Consider the following 19,059-nt stretch of genomic DNA (forward strand, 5'->3'; position numbering starts at 1 on the left):
AACTCCCCTCTTAAATCCAGGAGTGCACTAAGTCTCAACAAGATTATGATGAAGCGTCTATGGTTTAATACACAGGGTTTAATACCATGGGCACAACGTTAATAGTAATGACCATGTTCCAGGGTTTTGATTGGTCACTCTGGGAGACTGGAAAATGTGCACACATAACCTATCACACTCTCAAATAAAACACATACCCTACCACAGAAACACTTCACATTTCAATTCTCTACACTCTTAGAGAAAAGGGTTCCAAAAGGGTTTTGTAGCCTCCATCGGAGAACCCTTTTTGGTTCCATGTAGAACCATTTTTGGTTCTAGGTACAACTCTTTTGGGTTCCATGTAAGAAGCCTCTGTGGAAGGGGCTCTACATGGAACTCAAAAGGGTGTACCTGGAACCAAAAGGAGTTCTTCAACGGGTTCTCTATGGGGACAGTCGAAGAACCCTTTTTGGTTCTAGATAGCACCTGATTGAAAATGGTGGGATAAAAAAACAACATAAAAAAGAACACAATTCCATTTAAATCTGAGAACTACATGTACAGATTAACCAGTAAAGTAACAACACATAATCGACAGACTTCAGGACTGCCGACATGTTTAGGATTCATTAAGGCTGAGACATTACCCCTCCTCTCCTTCCTCTCTCTGCATCTTCTCACAAGACGCAGCAACACACAAGCCTAGATATATCACCTCTAATAAATTCATTTGGATGCTTTATGTTTGACACTCTGTGTATTTCTACAGCCAAGGGGTATTCACACGCACACACACACATGCACACACGCACACACACACACACTTAGGAAAGAGAAATAGCATGTGCAGCCAAGAGCAATATATTCTGTGTTATATTATGAATAAAGGGAGAGAGAGAGAGAGAGCTATGTGTAATTGCAGACATGTCATTTGCAGTATTCTCATAATATCAAGTGTGATTATGCACGAATTCCAATCCCATGACATTGAGAAGCAAACAGCTTTTTAAACGTTTAACCGCAAGAGTACTCTTTTAACATCTCACCCATAGAATAAAAATTCTCAACACAACAAAAGACCTGTTTTCCTTTAATTATTGTAAATGTTCTTATTGCTAGGTAATCTCATATTCTTTCCTGTGTCAGAAATTCAGCCAAAGTCATCTGCAGGTTATTATGTTGCTAACGGATACATACTGAGCTCTGAGCCTCAGTGGGCAGTGGTCATATTATTTTGGGCTTTAAGACAAGAAGTATTAGGGAGGTTGAATGGGGGTGGGGGGAAATAATTGGGTCAGGGGTTGGAGGCTTTTTGGAAATACAATAAGGGCTTTTACACCAGGCCAAGACTACAGGAAAATGGTTCTATGTATGGAGGTTCCTGTATGTGAGATGCGATGAGGGGAGAGAGAGAAAGAGAGAGAGAGGAAATCTCTGCGATTAAAAAGATTCAAAAAGGGTGATCTCTCAGTCAGGCTGCCTGTGTGTGACAGTGAAGGGCAGGTGTGAATGTGTCAGTGTGTGTGTCTATATGAATAGATGGACGGTGCACTTTGCATGACTTTGTGTTTTATCTGCATCAGATTTGATTGAGAAACTGTGAATGTCTGAACCACTGATCATAGAACTAAGCTACCTATACTTCCTCGAACATTAAACTCCAGGCTGTATCGCATCCGGCCGTGATTGGGAGTCCCATAGGGCTACGCATAATTGGCCCAGCGTCGTCCGGGTTTGGCCGGGGTAGGCCGTCATTGTAAATAAGAATTTGTTCTTAATCCTCCTGTTGTGTTTGTTTCATGTTAAATAATTATGTGTTCCCGGTCCAAAATGACCGCCCCATTATAGCTGATTATAAATCCATAATAATACATATATTATCACCTAATGTTGTGTTAGATCTTTTGCTATTTGCTATTCATGGCCTGTAGGCCTCATTGACCTGAGCTCATACAACTCGTTTTTGAGTAAAAAAAAGCATAATGTCTTTATTATTTTGACTATAGCAAATACTCAGATTAAACATATTGTGCTATTTATCACAGACTACTTCCCTATCAGTTTCCTGGCCTCTCTCCTCCTCACCAGTGTCATGATTAAAGATATGATCAAGAGCCTCACATACAGTATATCGTTTGGCCATTGTGCTGCCACAGATATGATTTGTGAGCAAAAAAAAAGCTTTATATACCAGAGCTGCGAGAAAAGTTCTATATATTATTGAAACAATGTTCTAGATTGTTTGTGAGAATGCCAACAGGTGTGGTTCCCGCGAGGGAAAGAATCTATTGGGGAAAGGTTCCCGTGGGGGTTGACATGGAAGCCAAGAAGGGGAGTGAGGTGTGTGTGTGTGTGTGTGTGTGTGTGTGTGTGTGTGTGTGTGTGTGTGTGTGTGTGTGTGTGTGTGTGTGTGTGTGTGTGTGTGTGTGTGTGTGTGTGTGTGTGTGTGTGCTCAAACACACATGCATGTGGGGTCTGGGAGAGGAAGTGTGTCCATCTGATGAATGGACATGTGCCTGAACTCAGTTTTATACACTAATTGTAGTCTCACCCATTCATTTGTAATGACCGGTCATTTTTGACCTGGAACACCACAAGTGTACAAAAGTTAAATAAAACACCAAAAATGTAATGAAAATCATCAAATTGTATTTTGTGTGTTCAGATGCCCTGTGTGGACAAAGTCATGGAACCTTATGACAATCAGATTAAATTAACTACATTTTTCAGAGAGAACTTGTCGGTCCAATTCGAGCGGAACACAACAGGAGGGTTAACTGACTTGCCTAGTTAAATAAAGATGACATTAAAAAACGAATGAAAAAAACTCCACCTGTGGCTAAAGATGCTGCTCCAGAGCCAACCCCTACAATGATTTTCTTTCCCCTCATTTTTCTTTCCTTTCCTTCCTCCTTTCCTTATCTCTCTTTCTCTCACTTTCTCTCTCTCTCTCTCTTCCTCTTTCTCTCTATTTCTCTCTCTCGCTCTCTCTCTCTCCCCTCATATTCTCAATTTTACCATTTGACACAATCTGTCAAATGGTAAAATGGTTTTATTTTACATTGTCTAACTTCCCCCTCCTCCCCCTGTCTCATTTCTCCACACCGCAGTCCTTTTGTGATATTAAAATTGTGATATTAATTCAGAGTCACAGTGCTTTTTAAATGGTCGCCTTAACCCCCGCCTCCAGCCAACATAGCGAGACTAGATAAGCGGACAGGCAGAGAGGCCCAATCTATCAGGCATGGCGCTGAATGATGGACAGTAATTAAAAGTTAGCTAATAACCTCTTCACACCTGACATTTCAACAGGGAGGTCCTGGACACCATTATCTACATATAGATTAAAAGGCATAATTGGCAGGGAGATAGGTTTAAGAAGATCGCGAAAGGAAGGGAAAGAAATCCCAGGCCTTCACCAAACCATTAAGCTGAATATCTGAGTGACACTCTGATTTTGCTCCTCTGCCTAATGCGACCGGAATTGAGCTGAACTAAAATGCTAAATGAATGAAGCCTATCTCACCGCGGTTATTACCGGGGCAAACACTGGCAATGGAAAATAGCTTTAATTTCATAATAATTGCTAGATGGACGTGACTCGTTAGAGACACAATGTTCAGAGTGGAAAGGGAAGGAGGGAGGACTCTAGAAAAACTATTCTATGATGCCGAGGAAGTGTGGAGGTGTGTGTGTGTGTGTGTGTGTGTGTGTGTGTGCGTGCGTGCGCATTGCATCGCATCTTGGGAGTTGAGGACTAACAATGTGACAAGAAGAAAGGTTGTTTGTTGCCAGGTGAGATGATAGGGAGAGGAGAGTCCAATGAAAGGATTGTCTAATGATATGTGCTTCCTTACCTTCATACTCCCTGTGTGGAGGGAAACGGTTTCCTTGGAGACGGGTTAAAAAAAATAGAACTAGAGAAAGATATGCTTTTTCCACATGGAAAAATAAAGTGTGGTGGTATAGTTATTTATAAGTTAATATGAAATTGATTATTTTTGGCCTAATCTCTACAAATGCAATTACCAATCAAAGGCAGAAACACCTTATCTGGCTGTCAGTATTTTATCTGGAGTTTCACACTAGTTCCACACTAGAATGTACAGGTTCACATAATCATATGCTTCAACTGAGACTTGGTACTTTTGATGAAAAAGTCCCACTAGCATCCATAAAACCATGACTAATTCCAACAGCTCTGTGTGTGCAGATGAAGCTCACATTAAAGTAATCACACAGTGCATGTTTGGCTCCTCTTAATTGTAAGTGCTAACACATTGCTCTTGGTATTCAGTCACGGGGCCTGTTTCAGCAAGGGGAGAGAAATAAACTAAAGATATTCTACAATATCTTCCAGCAGCATATTTACACTGATCTCTATCACATGTCTGGAGCAAATTATTATTTTATATATACTACTACAATATACTTTAGGTTGTTGTGGAGAACTGAAGTACTTCCTGTCATTGACTGTAAAGTGGCACTGCACATACATAAAGGTTGTTGGCATTGTTTTGAATAGATACAATGCTTTAGGTGTTCATTAATGAAATGCTTAAGAACCTGTGACATATCAAGAGCTATTATTCTCCAAAGCAGCACAGTAACTGTAGACATTGGCTTCTCAAAATGTGATTCATTCAGGACTAGGTTGAAGTTGACACAGAGGCATTAGTTTGTTCCTGTCTTACCCCTGTCATTCGCTACTCACATGTAGTAGGTCCTGCGTGCTCCTGGCTCCACCACTAGATGTCCCTGTTGCCCCAGTCTTAGGCTGTGACCGTTGTGGTGGTGATCTGTGTAGTGGTGGTGATCTGTGTTGTGGTGACCTGTCTCCCCAGAGCCCTAGCTCATCCATCATGTCCGGAGGGCCTTGTCCCTCTAACACTCAAATCAGAATAACCCTCTCTCTATTTTACTATTTTTCCCTTCCTCTCTCTGGCCCTGTTTCCTCTCTCCGATAAAGCGATCAATTTACTGTTCACACTGCAGGATTGGGGTTGTTAACAGGTGTAGGGTGATGGGATCTCTACTGGCAGCCAGGCACTGAGAGGGTTTTACTCCCTGAGCCCCCTCTCTCTCCACCCTACCACCCTCCCTCCCTCCCTCCACACACACACACACACACACACACACACACACACACACACACACACACACACACACACACACACACACACACACACACACACACACACAACCGTTTGATGGATTACAACCACCATTCATCTAAATTATGTCATTGGCAATAAGCAATCTGCTTAATCTGGCTTAAACGAAGAGCAGGGTTTGTTACTGTTGACCCTTCCTCAGCACTCACTTCTCCTCCTGATTACTGTCAGGCCCTGTAGGAGTGACGGCTGGGCCCCCCACACAGCCAGCCACACAGCCAACTAGCCAAGTCAGAGGAAAGGAAGGGGTACTTCAGTGCTGTGAGTGCCAAGGCAGCAAGCTAAAACACCCAGCCTGGCTACCACTACTGACCTCTCTGTAGCTATGGTGCACCAAGATTAGGTTGTGAATGGCATGGCATATTCAACCTGTCTGACTTCAGCAGGTAAATGCGCTGGTGTTCCCTCACCCCTGCCATTTTGTTCCAGTCCTGCCATTTTGGCTCCTCTGTCCCCAAGGTCCCCCTTCCCTTTATGTTTAATTGCTTGTTCTCCTGGTGTCTCTTTCTCTCTCCAAAATCCTCCCAGCTGCAAGGCAGATGTTGAGACATTTTCTTTCTTTCTTTCTTTCTTTCTTTCTTTCTTTCTTTCTTTCTTTCTTTCTTTCTTTCTTTCTTTCTTTCTTTCTTTCTTTCTTTCTTTCTTTCTTTCTTTCTTTCTTTCTTTCTTTCTTTCTTTCTTTCTTTCTTGTGGACTGTGTTCAGTCCAAGACCTCATAGTGCTGACCACACAGATTGCATCAGTACTGGTTGGCAGCAGCAGAATACTGATCTCTATAATTGCCATAAGGAAAATCATAACATATATAATCAATCTGTAGGACACAAGCCAACAAAATAACTCAGAACCAGGAAGCTTGAAACAAAATCTCACCAAATCTCACTTTGCCCAACATTTGTCATTATTTTACATTATTTCACAAAATAATGAAATGGTCCAATTTGTCATGCATAGTCTTTATTGCCCCAGTATATGTTCTTGGCAGAGCCGGTTTGCAATAGGTGACCCCCCAGACAAAAAGGAGGGGGTCAAGAGTTTATCAACATGTGGAGCCAATTAATCTTAGTTTATGGCTTTGTCTTCATAGAGTGTAAACATTTAACTCCTGGACAGAGTTACTGGCAAAGGGCCGCCCACCCATCCCTCCCTCCCTCCCTCTTTCGCTCTCTCTATTCAATTCAATTGAAAGGGCTTTATTGACATGGGAAATAGATAATAAACAAAAGTGAAATAAACAAATAAAAATTAACACTCACAAAAGTTCTAAAGGAATAGAGACATTTCAAATGTCATATTATGGATATTTACACTGTTGTAACGATGTGCAAATAGTTAAAATACAAAGGGAAAATAAATAAACCAAAATATGGGTTGTATTTACAGTGGTGTTTGTGCTTCACTGGTTGCCCTTTTCTTGTGGCAACAGGTCACACATCCTGCTGCTGTGATGGCACACTGTGGTATTTCATCCAATAGATATGGGAGTTTATCAGAATTGGATTTGTTTTCAAATTCTTTGTGGGTCTGTGTAATCTGAGTGAAATATGTGTCTCTAATATGGTCATACATTTGGCAGGAGGTTAGGAAGTGCATCTCAGTTTCCACCTCATTTTGTGGGTAGTGTGCACATAGCCTGTCTTTCCTTGAGAGCCATGTCTGCATACAGCAGCCTCTCTCAATAACAAGGCTATGCTCAAAAGTTTTCAAAGTTTTCCTTCTGTCACAGTGTACTCTTTGTTTAAGGTCAAATAGCATTCTAGTTTGCTCTGTTTTTTTGATAATTACTTGACAAATTGGAAATAATTATCTTTTTGTTTTCTTATGATTTGGTCAGGTCTAATTGTGTTGCTGTCCTGGGACTCTTCAGGGTCTTTTTGTGTTTGTGAATAGAGCTCCAGAATCAGCTTGCTTAGGGGGCTCTTCTCTAGGTTAATCTCTCTGTAGGTGATGGTTTTGTTATGGAAGGTTTGGGAATCACTTCCTTTTAGTTGGTTGTAGAATTGAACGTCTCTTTTAGCAGGTATCGTCCTAATTCTGCTCTGCGTGCATTGTTCGGTGTTTTACGTTGTACACTCAGGATATTTTTGCAGAATTCTGCATGTAGAGTCTCAATTTGGTATTTCTCCCATTTTCTGAATTCTTGGTTGGTGAGCGGACCCCAGACCTCTCAACCATAAATGGCAATGGGTTCTATAACTGATTCAAGTATTTTTTGTCAGATCCAAATTGGTATGTCAAATTTGATGTTCCTTTTGATGGTGTAGAAGGCCCTTCTTGCCTTGTCTCTCAGATCGTTCACAGCTTTGTGGAAGTTACTTGTGACGCTGTTTAGGCCGAAGTATGTATCGTGTTTTGTGTGCTCTAGGGCAACAGTATCTAGATGGAATCTGCATTCGTGGTCCTGGCAACTGGACTTTTTTGGAACACCATTATTTTTGTCTTACTGAGATTTACTTACAGTGTCCAGGTCTGACAGAATCTGTGCAAAAGATCTAGGTGCTGCTGTAGGCCCTCCTTGGTTGGGGACAGAAGCACCAGATCATCAGCAAACAGTAGACATTTGACAGATTCTAGTAGGGTGAGGCCGACTGGTGCAGACTGTTCTAATGACTTGCCAATATGTTGATATATATGTTGAAGAGGGTGGGGCTCAAGTTGCATTCCTGTGTCATGCTACGGCCCTGTAGAAAGAAATGTGTGTTTTTTTGCCAATTTTAACTGCGTACTTGTTGTTTGTTTTTCCCCCAACACCGCTTTCTGTCAATTTGTATGGCAGACCCTCATGTCAAATTGAGTCAAAAGCTTTTTTGAAATCAACAAAGCATGAGAAGACTTTGCCTTTGTTTTGGTTTGTTTGTTTGTCAATTAGGATGTGCAGGGTGAATACGTGGTCTGTTATTTGGTAAAAAGCCAATTTGACATTTGCTTAGTACTTTGTTTTTACTGAGCAAATGTAAGAGTTTGCTGTTAATGATAATCCCCTGGTAGTTATTGGGATCAAATTTGTCTCCACTTTGTGGATTGGGGTGATCTGTCCTTGGTTCCAAATATTGGGGAAGATGCCAGAGCTGAGAATGATGTTAAAGAACTTAAGTATAGCCAATTGGAATTTGTGGTCGGTATATTTTATCATTTCATTTAGGATACCATCAACACCATAGGCCTTTTTAGATAGGAGGGTTTGTATTTTGTCCTGTAGATCATTCAATGTAATTGGAGAATCCAGTGCATTCTGGTAGTATTTAATAGTTGATTCTAAGATTTGTATTTGATCATGTATATGTTTTTGCTGTTTGTTCTTTGTTAAAGAGCCAAACATATTGGGGAAGTGGTTTATCAATACCTCTCAGTTTTAGAAAGATAACTCTTTGTGTTGTTGTTTGTTTAGTGTTTTCCAATTTTCCCAGAAGTGGTTAGATTCTATGGATTCTTCAATTACATTGAGCTGATTTCTGATGTACTGTTCCTTTTTTCTCTGTATGTCACATCATGACCAGTATAAGGGTTAATTGTTATTGTAGTTTGGTCAGGACGTGGCAGAGGGTATTTGTTTTATGTGGTTCGGGGTGGTGGTTTAGTTAGTAGGGCGTTTGATTTATTATTTCCGGGTTTTGGTTTATGTTCTATGTTTTGTACTTCTATGTTCTTTCGGGGTTGGTGTATTTCTATGTGTAGGTTAATGGGTGGTTCGACTCTCAATTGGAGGCAGGTGTTTTCTCGTTGCCTCTGATTGAGAGTCCTATATATGGGTATGTGTTTGGTTTAGTGTTTTTGGGAGATTGTTTCTTGTTTTGCCTGTGTGAGCCTTACAAGACTGTTTTGTTGTTCATGAGGTCGTTGTTTTGTTATTTTGGTGTTCACTTTGATTTCAAATAAATATCAAGATGAGCATCCACATTCCTGCTGCGTTTTGGTCCTCCATTCCAGACGACAACCGTTACACTGTAGTGTATTTCTGTATTGTTTTAGTGATTGGTGTAGGCTCAGGTTTTCTGTGTCTGTAGGTTTTCTTAGGTTGTCTGATTCACATTTTTTTTATTTGATAGGGAAGCTGAGATGTCAAATATGCTTTTTAGGTTTTCTACTGCCAAGTTTACACCTTCACTATTACAGTTAAACGTTTTGTCCAGGAATTTGTCTAAATGGGTTGAATTTGTTATTGCCTAATTCTTTTTTGGTAGGTTTCCACACTACTTTCCTTCCATTTATAGCATTTTTTTATATTATTCAATTCCTTTGGCTTTGATGGCTCATGATTGAATACTGCTCTGTTCAAGTAGACTGTGATTTATCTGTGATCTGATAGGGGTGTCAGTGGGCTGACTGTGAACTCTCTGAGAGACTCTGGGATGAGGTCATGGATAAAGTAGACTATAGTACTACTGCCAGGAGATGAGCTATAGATGTACCTAGCGTAGGAGTCCCCTTGAAGCCTACCATTGACAATGTACATACCGAACGTGCGACAGAGCTGCAGGAGTTGTGACCCGTTTTTGTTGGTTATGTTGCCTTTGTTGTGTTTAGGGGAGCATATGGGGGAGGGAATGCTGCCATCTCTCTCTCTCTCCCTCACTCCCTCCCGCTATCCCCTCGGTCCCAGGATACAGTAAGATTCATTGGCCAAATACCTAAAGCTGATTATTTTACCATTATCCTCATGTGGGTTCATTCATCATGTACAGCTTGCTAATGTGAGATATAGTATGTGACCAAACTGAAACACACCTTCTGATGTTGACTTGTTAACTAGAGGGAGGAGGGGAAAGGTACATCTCTGGAAAAGCTAGCGCTACAGTGAGGGACAGATAGGAAAAAGAAGACGCCCTGAGGAAGAAGAGCAGCTTTGATGCCCCTAAAGCACAGGTTCTACAAGTCTTTCCTAAGTTCATTTTATAAACCTGGTTTATTATGCTAATTTTCCTACAGTATACTGCACCAAATGCCTCCCTGTTTTCTCCCATGAACAATCCAGCAAAGGTTTTACAATATTTTATTATTGCAATATTAAATGTTTTGTCTCAGGGGGACACAAATAAACCATACTCTGTAAAGACAAGTAATCATATCAAATCCACCAGGATCATTGCTTTTTTTACTGGAGAGACGTGTGGGATTCTCACCCAAAACAAGAAGCTATAAATGCAACTGTATTTATTAATAGACGTAATTATCAATGTTTGGTTTATTGTCAAAAAATCTCCAAGACACGTCCCCCAAGCGTCTACATGTATATTTTATACCCAAATGCCTGACAGTTATCTTGTTCAATCATAAAACATACCACAGAAAGCCCTTTCACAACATCTGCATCATTCCTTTGATGTCTAGACATTTTGTGGTTGTCTTTTTTTTAATAATCCTTCTATGCATATAAAACGTTACATCTGACGGTCTAGTATGTCATCTCCTAAGAGTGCAGTACTTGACTGAAGTCACTAGACAGTACAAAGCGTCTTCATTGGTCCATATTCATGAAGGTGTGGATATAAATAGGAATAAATCACCAGTAGGGAATGCAGGGGGGCTTGTGAAGAGGGGCATTTTTCTGTCCCCCCCAAATAATCCTAAAGATATAGAAGCTGTACAGTTTCCCTCTTCCTGGTTATAACTTGGGAATTGGTGGTTGGGGAGGAGTGGACTGGGGGGATGCATGTCAGAAGTGAAAACATAAACACACTTAAACTTGGAGAACAACAGAAAAATGTAAAGCAGAGAGAGAGAAAGAGAAAAAAGAAAGAGAGAATGAGAGAGAGAGTTTTTTTATTGTGCATTCAGCAGTCTTGGTTCCCAGTCTTTCCGGCGATAGATAGTGTTGTGATGTCTGGAGCTGATGAAGTATTTCTGGAACAGTTTGTCAATGTCTGGCCTGTGCCTTCACAGTGTAGTCTCCTCTCCCAGCCTGGCGGCAGAGCAATACGAAATATACTAAACGCAGTGGCGTGTATTCATGGATGCCAAGGGAAACCAGTTTTCACCAAAACATTTACAAAGAAAAAAACATAAAATATCTTTCGTCTCTCTGTGTTTGATAATTTTCCTTCAATTCTCAAGAGGCTGAATGTATCTCACCAGAGAAAGCATTCAAGCGAGCAAAACAGTGCCCGTTATCTGATGCTATCTGGTAAAAAAGAGAATAACGTTGTTGCCGCCCATAGCATTGAATGCAAGGGAAGCCAGCGAGCATTTGGCCTCCCTTGATAAAAAGCGTATAAAAATATAGCCAATCTATCTAGCTAAAATTGTCTCTTTCCGAAATTAGCCATGGATGGAGATAGGGATTTGGACTTGTCGTTTTCACTTAATTCTCCATACTGGCCAATGATTATAATGGAGATTCTGATCCAACCATAAATTCATACATTGTACCCTGGCCTGAGAAGATAGAAGTTCAATATGTTGCTAGATGTAGTAGTGTAATGTTAACTAGCTGGCTTATAGTTGCCCATGAAAGGAAGTTAGGCTAGTGAACAAGCATTTTAGCTAGGTAGCTTAGGACAACAAAAACCAAAAGCGTGTACCGCATGACAGAGTCATAGACTGTTTTGTTAACATGAAAGAGAGGAGGATGGCATTGCCTTTCTCTACATGTAGGGGGAGTCCCCCCCCACACACACACACACACACACACACACACACACACACACACACACACACACACACACACACACACACACACACACACACACACACACACACACAGAGAAACCATTGACAGCCAAATCATAAACTAAATTGTTTGTGGAATCTTTTAGTTGTCACTGTATTAGACTAAGCATAGGTGATTTGATGATGTTAAAATGTTGAAGTTGAAATGGTGCTGGAATATTGGAGACAGTTCCTGTTTTCTTTGTGACTTGCGGTAACTCTCCGTGGATCTCAATCAATAGCTGTTTAGTAGTCCGAAAATTATGGAAACATTACATGCACAATGCTTTGTGGACTGATGTTGCTCTCCGGTTTTGTGATGAAACAAATGTGTGGAGTAATTTATTCTGCCAGTGTGTCTTCTCATTGTCTCAGCCTTAGGCCTATATATCACGGTGGCAAGGCACATGAACTAACTGGTTATAGAGCAAAAAAAACGCAATTATCACAACACAGGTTGTAGGTTGTAATATGGCTCTTTTTATAGCTTCCCCGGTGATTTTACTCACGCACTGCTACAGACTTTACATATTTCTGAGCACTTCCAATATGTATTATACCTAATAATGTGAGAGCTTGGGACTATAAGGTTCTATTTGCAAAAAGATAATTCTGAGGTAATTGGCTTTAAAGGCCCAGACCCTTGTTGGTTTGAATGGTGTCAGCAATTTTTACATTTTATTATTTCAAATTTAACAACATTAATTGGGGTATTTAAAGTACTATATAGGTAGAGAACATTCAACAGAACAAGGCCATGTCAATAACTACATTTTGACAAAAATGCAGATAGAACATTGAACAGAACCGGGCTATGTCAATAACTCAATTAACCTTATAGTCCCAAGGTCTCGAATGGTCTAGAGAAACAAAAGTAGGGAGGTTGGCCCGGGAGGATGGGTGAGGGTAATCCGCGACAGTCTAGCAGTCCAGAGGTTGCATGTTGTAGTCTTGTCAGGGACAGCTGTAGTGTTTTAGCAAACCTACTACTTAAATTCACTTAACCTTTGTCGTTGGTTCCCCTAAACACCAACGTAAATTCTTCCCATAATTCTGATTTGTTGTTGCTGTGCAACAAGCAACCTGGTCTCAGATAAAGACGTACAATACTATACGTCCCCATCCATAATGTGACATATCATGCTAAATGGAGTCACAGATTTAAATACAGAATAATATGAATTGCCCTGAGACCACATTGCCTTTCCAGACATATAGGAGGTTAGACCCCCACAATATAGAACCAAAGTCCACAGCTCGCAATCCACAGCCCATAGGCCCTAACGGTTACAACTCCGGCAGAAATTGCACTCAGTGGACAAAACATTTTGGTTGGAAAATGATGGGCTATTGATTGTATCATGGGTTGGTCTGATTACAGTTGATTATATTACATTATAGATTGCGTGTGTCATAGATTGTTTGTGGGTATGTGTGCTCTGTCATTACAGACCACTGCTCTTCATGCCGATACGCCTGCTCCAGTTGGATGGCATTGAACTTAGAGGTGACTACACAAAGGTCGTTAGCTGGAGCACACACTCCCGGAGGTTATGGAAGTGGTGTGTTTGTGTGTGTGTGCAGATGGGGTCTGCAATCCGTCGCTGGGCCTGGGTATTCCTCCACTGCCTCATTAGGACTGATTTACACCACAGCAAGGTGAGTAGGTAGGCAGGAACCCCCCCCCCCCACCACCACTCACACTGCCCTGCCTTTGTACCTCTCTCCTTTATTCTTTCTGTCCCTTTCTCTCTCTCATTCTCCTCCCGTGCACAGACAATGGGCCCCTGGAGAATACCGGCTTGTGCTGAATTATTCAAATCAGCAGTGGCAGAAAGCTGGAGAGCGAAGGATAGAGGCAAGGAGAAAGAGGAGGGAGAGAGGGAAGGGAGAGGGAGGGAAGAGCAAGCAAGCAAAGGAAAGTCAGAAAGTGCGAGCAAAAAAAAAGAGAGAGAGAGAAACAGAGGAAAAAGGCATTGGTGGAAGTGGTTTTCTCTCTGCATGCAAATAGCATCCTGCTTTCTTTTCACCTTCCCTGATGTTACTTTCTCTCCTTCTTCCTCCCTCTCTTTCTCTCTCTGTGAGTCACCCCCTGCCCTTCACCACTTCATTAATACACATCTGTACCCCAGCTCTCTCCACCACTGTATGCCATACTTCCTGAGCTAGCAGTGAGGAGTCAGGAAGAGGGAGAGGAGAAAGGGGGTGGTGGTGGTGGGTGCTCGACAGCTGCACGTGGTTGGCAGGAGGAGAATGCACCGGTAATTAGCCAGCACCAGTACAGACAAAAACCCAAGTAGAAGAAGAAACTAAAGAAATCTGCGCTATGAAAACAAGGCTCCTGCCAGGCTATGTTCCCTAGAGGGCAGACCTGGACATGATGGTGTGGTGCAGTGTGCTGTGGTGTGCAGGCCGGGAACAAAGGAAGGAGAGGAGTGCTAGAGATGAGACTATCGGATGAGGAGTGGGCCTGTCATGCCAAATAGTGTCCCCCTGCCAAAAAGTGTCCCCACCGCGTCACAATGGAATTTGATGAGTTCTAGCTTCTGTTTATAGGGCTGTTGCTAGAATTTACAAAATTCTGATCAGATTACGAAATGAACCAAAGCATCCGTTGCTATGCTGGTTGCTTGGATCTATTTGACCTTGTAGCGGTTGCGAAGGAAGGAGCATGTGGACAGTACTAGTTCTAATTCACCGAATAAACGCTCGCTTAGTCCGCCTCAGAATTGCTCTCCAAGGACAGTGTTTTTGACAATACCAACCTTCTGACTACCTGCTGCTTCAGAGGACCGAAAAGATTGGAAAGAGAACACTCTTTCTTTACCATATAGTTGTTTTTATATAAGTAAATGTTGTTAAATAGGAACAAATCATTTAAGCTGATTTTAGATTGACATTGCTAGCTAACCTACTGTACTTATTTACCTCAGCCTGCCTAGTCAGCTTGCCAGCTATTGTTTTATTTAGCTAACGTTAGCTAGCTAGCTAGCTACTGTAACTGTTATTGTAGCTTTCTGTTTGTATGTAGCTTGCACTTCAATGGCATCCCTCGAGGAGATTTTCTTTTATCTTTCCATCCAGGCGAAGTACTATGAAGGCACCACTTATCTCGACAAGAGGCGCAACATTCAGAGAAATTCACAATTCAGGGTAATGTTAAGCAGTTAACTTCTATTAGATAACTGGATGGATTTAGCTATGTACAACCATTTTTCAACAACCATTTTCCATTTAGCTAGTTGGTAATCTACATGTTGCTAGCTATACATATAGTTCAGTGGAGGCTGATGAGGGGAGTATGGCTCATAATAATGTCTGGAATGGCGTAAATGGAATGGTATCAAACACGTGGTTTCCATGTTGTTGATAACATTCAATTGACTCAATTCCTGCCATTTCATGAGATGTCCCTCCCACAGCAGCCTCCATTGATATTGTCAAATTGAGGTATCTAGCTATGGGGGGTGGGAAGAGAGTGGAAGACAGACAGAGAGAGAGATGGAGAAACAGAGAGAAAAACATTAGTGTAAATGTACTTAGACTTATTTCAACAACTCTTTTCTTCCAAATTGTTATGCAATCACATGTCCTTATGGGGGAAGAATGGCCAGCCACACAGGAGGGTGATTTTTACTAAGGAGGAGAAGGAGGCAATTTCCGAGTGAAGCGCATGATTGCAAAAAGCAACCTATGCTTGCCTCTCCCGTACGGCCTCGGGAGAGGCAAAAGTCGAGAACTGTGCGTCCTCTGAAACACAACCCAACCAAGCCGCATTGCTTTTTGACACAATGCCCACTTAACCTAGAAGCCAGCCAGAAGCCATACTACTGGCGACCATGTCAGTGTGCACTGCGCCCAGCCCGCCACAGGAGTCACTAGTGCACAATGGGACAAGGACATCCCTACCGGCCAAACCCTCTCCTAACCTGGACGAAGCTGGGCCAATTGTGCACCGCCCCATGGGTCTCCTGGTCACGACCGGCTGCGACAGAACCTGGACTCAAACCCCAAATCTTGAGTGACACAGCTAGCACTGTGATGCAGTGCCTTAGAGCACCGCGCCACTCAGGAGGCCCAACCTACGCTTCTTCTGACGGGGAATTGTCAAAGAGGTGAACAGCTGGGCAAGTCAAGAACCTTTTGTTTCTCAATCACATTCTATTTTATCTGAAATTATTATGATCTCAATAAATGTCATATCAGAGAGCACACAATGTTTCAAGTTGTCACTTTTTGCTTAAAGGTCAGTACCCTGTCTAGCCTGCCAGAAGTTTGAGAGGGTGAAGACTGGCGCTGGAGTTGAAGCCCATCAAAGTTGTTTCACCATGCCACATGATCGGTAAATGTCACAATTCAAATAAGTTGTTTTGTAATGGTTGCTTTATTTGACCACAGCAGAGTTCAATATTATAGAATGTGTGTGTGTATGAAAATATGCATACTGTATGACACAGATACGGGTAAGAATAAAGTACTCTTCTCTCTAAAACTTTAAATGTGGACTTCATCAGACCCTTCACGAAATCCAGGAATGGCAACAGCTGGTGTCTGACGGCGACCGATTACTTTACCAAGTGGGTGGAGGCAATTCCCATTAAAGTCAGTAAAGGAAGAGTGCGTGCTTAACTCTAAAGTCCCTTCTGTAACCCATAAAAAGGGTGCTTGGAACCAAACATAGATTTTCGTTTTGTATAATACCCATCAAGGACGAGACTGGCGAGGCCACCTCCAAGGCGATGGTGGACATCTTCAACACCCACGGTTCTCCTGAGGTCATCTTGAGTGACCGAGGTCATGAATGCTGGAACAAGGTACGGATGTTATGGGTTATATTCTGTCACCAATGGTTTGTTTTATTTATTTTTTACAATTTGTTTTTGTTTTCCCATGGTACATAATCAGACATATTTCAATATCTAACATTGTCAATAGATATCGCTTTCTTACCCCCTCCTCCAGGCTTGGTGAATGTACCAACCAGACCCTCAAGACTGCCATGGGCAAGTCCCTTAATTGGTACCAGGAAGGGTGGGAGAACAACCTGAAGGTAATTCTCTTTGCACCCAACAGCAGCATCCAGGCCTCCACATAGTACGGACGGGAACCACAGCTGTTGACTGAGATAAACAATGCAATTGTATATACAATTATTGCATATATAGTAGTCTTTCAAATGTGTGATTGACTTAGTGATGTTGTTTGTCTATTGCTATTTTTGTATAACGTACTTTCAGATCACTGAAACCCCACCTGATGTGCTGGAAGTCGTCAAACCAGACCAGAATTCCTTTGAGGACCACCCTCAGGCACCGACTGAGAAGGATGTGGAGGTTTTTGACCAGGTAAAAATTATTGTCCGCTGTTAATTTATTTTCTGGCCCTCCAAGAGATATTTTAAATATGAAATTTAATTGCATTTATTCCTTTTATCAATGAAGATGAGACTGAACATCGACAAGGCCCAGGAGAAACAGAAGGAGAGCTCCCGGAGCAGAATCAAGAAGGGGAACAAGTGCTACGAGATCCGGGCGAATGACTTGGTTTGGAGGAAGGACAAAAGGAAGGCGAGACCTGGGAAACCTTGCTGCTCTTTCGCTCCTAGCTGGGGTCACTATCTGTTAAAGTGAATATAAAAAATCTCAGATAATAACTATTTGCATTTGCACACCAAATAACCTGAAGCTAGTTTTAGTTTCCCTAACACTGATAGTTTTCACTTTGTCTTCCTAGGGTTACCTCGGTGGAAGCCAACAATCTTCTTCAGTTGGAGCAGTTGGACGATCGACCACAAAACGCACTGACGCTCCTCACTTCAGTGAAGCCCAATAGACAAAGTATGTTAAGCTTTGGTTGACATTTGATAAAGCATGGTATCCCAAATGGTAGTTATGCTGAGCTCATAAAAATGTACCTCTTCAATTTACCTCTCCAAATGACTTTAGGACCATCGACTGTCCGAGCCCAAGAGGTATCCCTTGAGGTAGGCTATACCTTCTGAAAGTGTTGAAAATACATATCTCCCATTTATAACACTGCGCTTATCCATCAAATTTTCTCACAGTAAAATGTAACCTGTGTGTTTGATTGTTTACGTCTCTGTCTCCCAACCTGTTCCCTTTAACTCTGCTCCTGTTCTCCAGGAGCTAGGGGTTCTGCCCAACACCCAGACGTGGATCCACATGATGTCCTCCATTACTAACCACCCTCCAACTTCTCATTACATAATCTACAGCTACTGTTGTTGTCATTATCTGCTAATAAAGTGTTTTGCTGTATTATACTGGGCACATAATATGTGAGATACACAGATTAACCAAAAACACTAGCACTGCAAACACTCAGAACAAAGAGAGCAGCAGTGCCTGGACTTTGCAGTCTCCCTCTTCAAGTTCCCTTTCCGAGACTGGCTGCCTGTTGAGAACAAGTGACAGGCAGAACCTCCCACCCACACAGCAACCACCTCCTCCATATTCCACACATCAGAAATCAGTATTTTAATTAATGATTGTCATGTGAGTGTACAAAAAATCTGTGAAAATAAATTAATGACACAACTGTACCAGAAATGATCAAAGTTTATGTATTCAAATCTTAAATATTGGCAGGTTGGTTTTCACAGCTGTTTCACAAGGTGTTCAGTATTGTAAGGTATCCTTTGATTGTATTTATTTGTTTCACATTATTCATTGTTGTATCCTAGGACCTACAATAGATACATATATATTCAACCACAAGGGAGTACTAATGAGCTATGCGAGATATATTTAAAAAAAAATCATAGTAAAGGACTAGTGAAATGATATTATTTCAGTGTAGAGAAGGGTAGGGCAGGTTAAAATAAAAACATGACAGCCAGACAAGCCAGTGTATGTATCAAACTTATTTGCATATGAATGGGTTGTAAATTAGCAGACTTTGTGATCTGTAAGGTAAGTAACTTTAATGTGTCAAGCAGATCTTTGCCATTTCCAAAACGTAGCAATGCTTAAGACATGGATGTCATGTTGTAATGTTAACAAGGTACCCAAAAGTAGTTCAAATGAATGTTTTCATTTTATTACCTAAACCAAACTTGTTGTGGAAATCAGCCTAGTTCGCATAGCGATGATGAAATAATAAGCTCAATGCGTGTAGATATGGTATAGCCTACATCATTTACGCACTGTCAAGAGTAAAGGTTCATTTAGTTCAAATGCTACATCAACATTTGAAATGTAAGGAGACCTCTGGAATCCAAAACAAATAGATGATGTAG

General features: G+C 41.5%; 1 protein-coding gene across 6 annotated transcripts in view; it reads left to right on the forward strand.

Annotated features, from left to right (window-relative positions):
* LOC106580378 (uncharacterized) overlaps nucleotides 1–18,370 on the forward strand; it is a 38,236-nt gene extending 19,866 nt beyond the window's left edge. For 4 of the 6 annotated variants that reach the window (XM_082966299.1, XM_082966298.1, XM_082966297.1 and 1 more), the window contains 10 exons: nucleotides 13,253–13,460; nucleotides 14,886–14,954; nucleotides 15,407–16,143; nucleotides 16,316–16,615; nucleotides 16,764–16,851; nucleotides 17,039–17,146; nucleotides 17,243–17,427; nucleotides 17,535–17,638; nucleotides 17,747–17,784; nucleotides 17,945–18,370. In XM_082966299.1, coding sequence (XP_082822425.1) covers nucleotides 16,599–16,615; nucleotides 16,764–16,851; nucleotides 17,039–17,146; nucleotides 17,243–17,427; nucleotides 17,535–17,638; nucleotides 17,747–17,784; nucleotides 17,945–18,103 — 699 coding nt within the window. In that variant the 5' untranslated portion in view covers nucleotides 13,253–13,460; nucleotides 14,886–14,954; nucleotides 15,407–16,143; nucleotides 16,316–16,598 and the 3' untranslated portion in view covers nucleotides 18,104–18,370. Of the gene's footprint in view, nucleotides 1–13,252; nucleotides 13,461–14,885; nucleotides 14,955–15,406; nucleotides 16,144–16,315; nucleotides 16,616–16,763; nucleotides 16,852–17,038; nucleotides 17,147–17,242; nucleotides 17,428–17,534; nucleotides 17,639–17,746; nucleotides 17,785–17,944 lie in introns of those variants that run through there. The other 2 variants (XM_082966295.1, XM_082966300.1) reach the window with 2 other exon arrangements.
* The last annotated feature ends 689 nt before the right edge of the window (nucleotides 18,371–19,059 follow it).

This window comes from Salmo salar, chromosome 20 (genome assembly GCF_965601325.2).
Source record: "Salmo salar chromosome 20, fSalSal1, whole genome shotgun sequence".
NCBI lineage: Eukaryota > Metazoa > Chordata > Actinopteri > Salmoniformes > Salmonidae > Salmo > Salmo salar.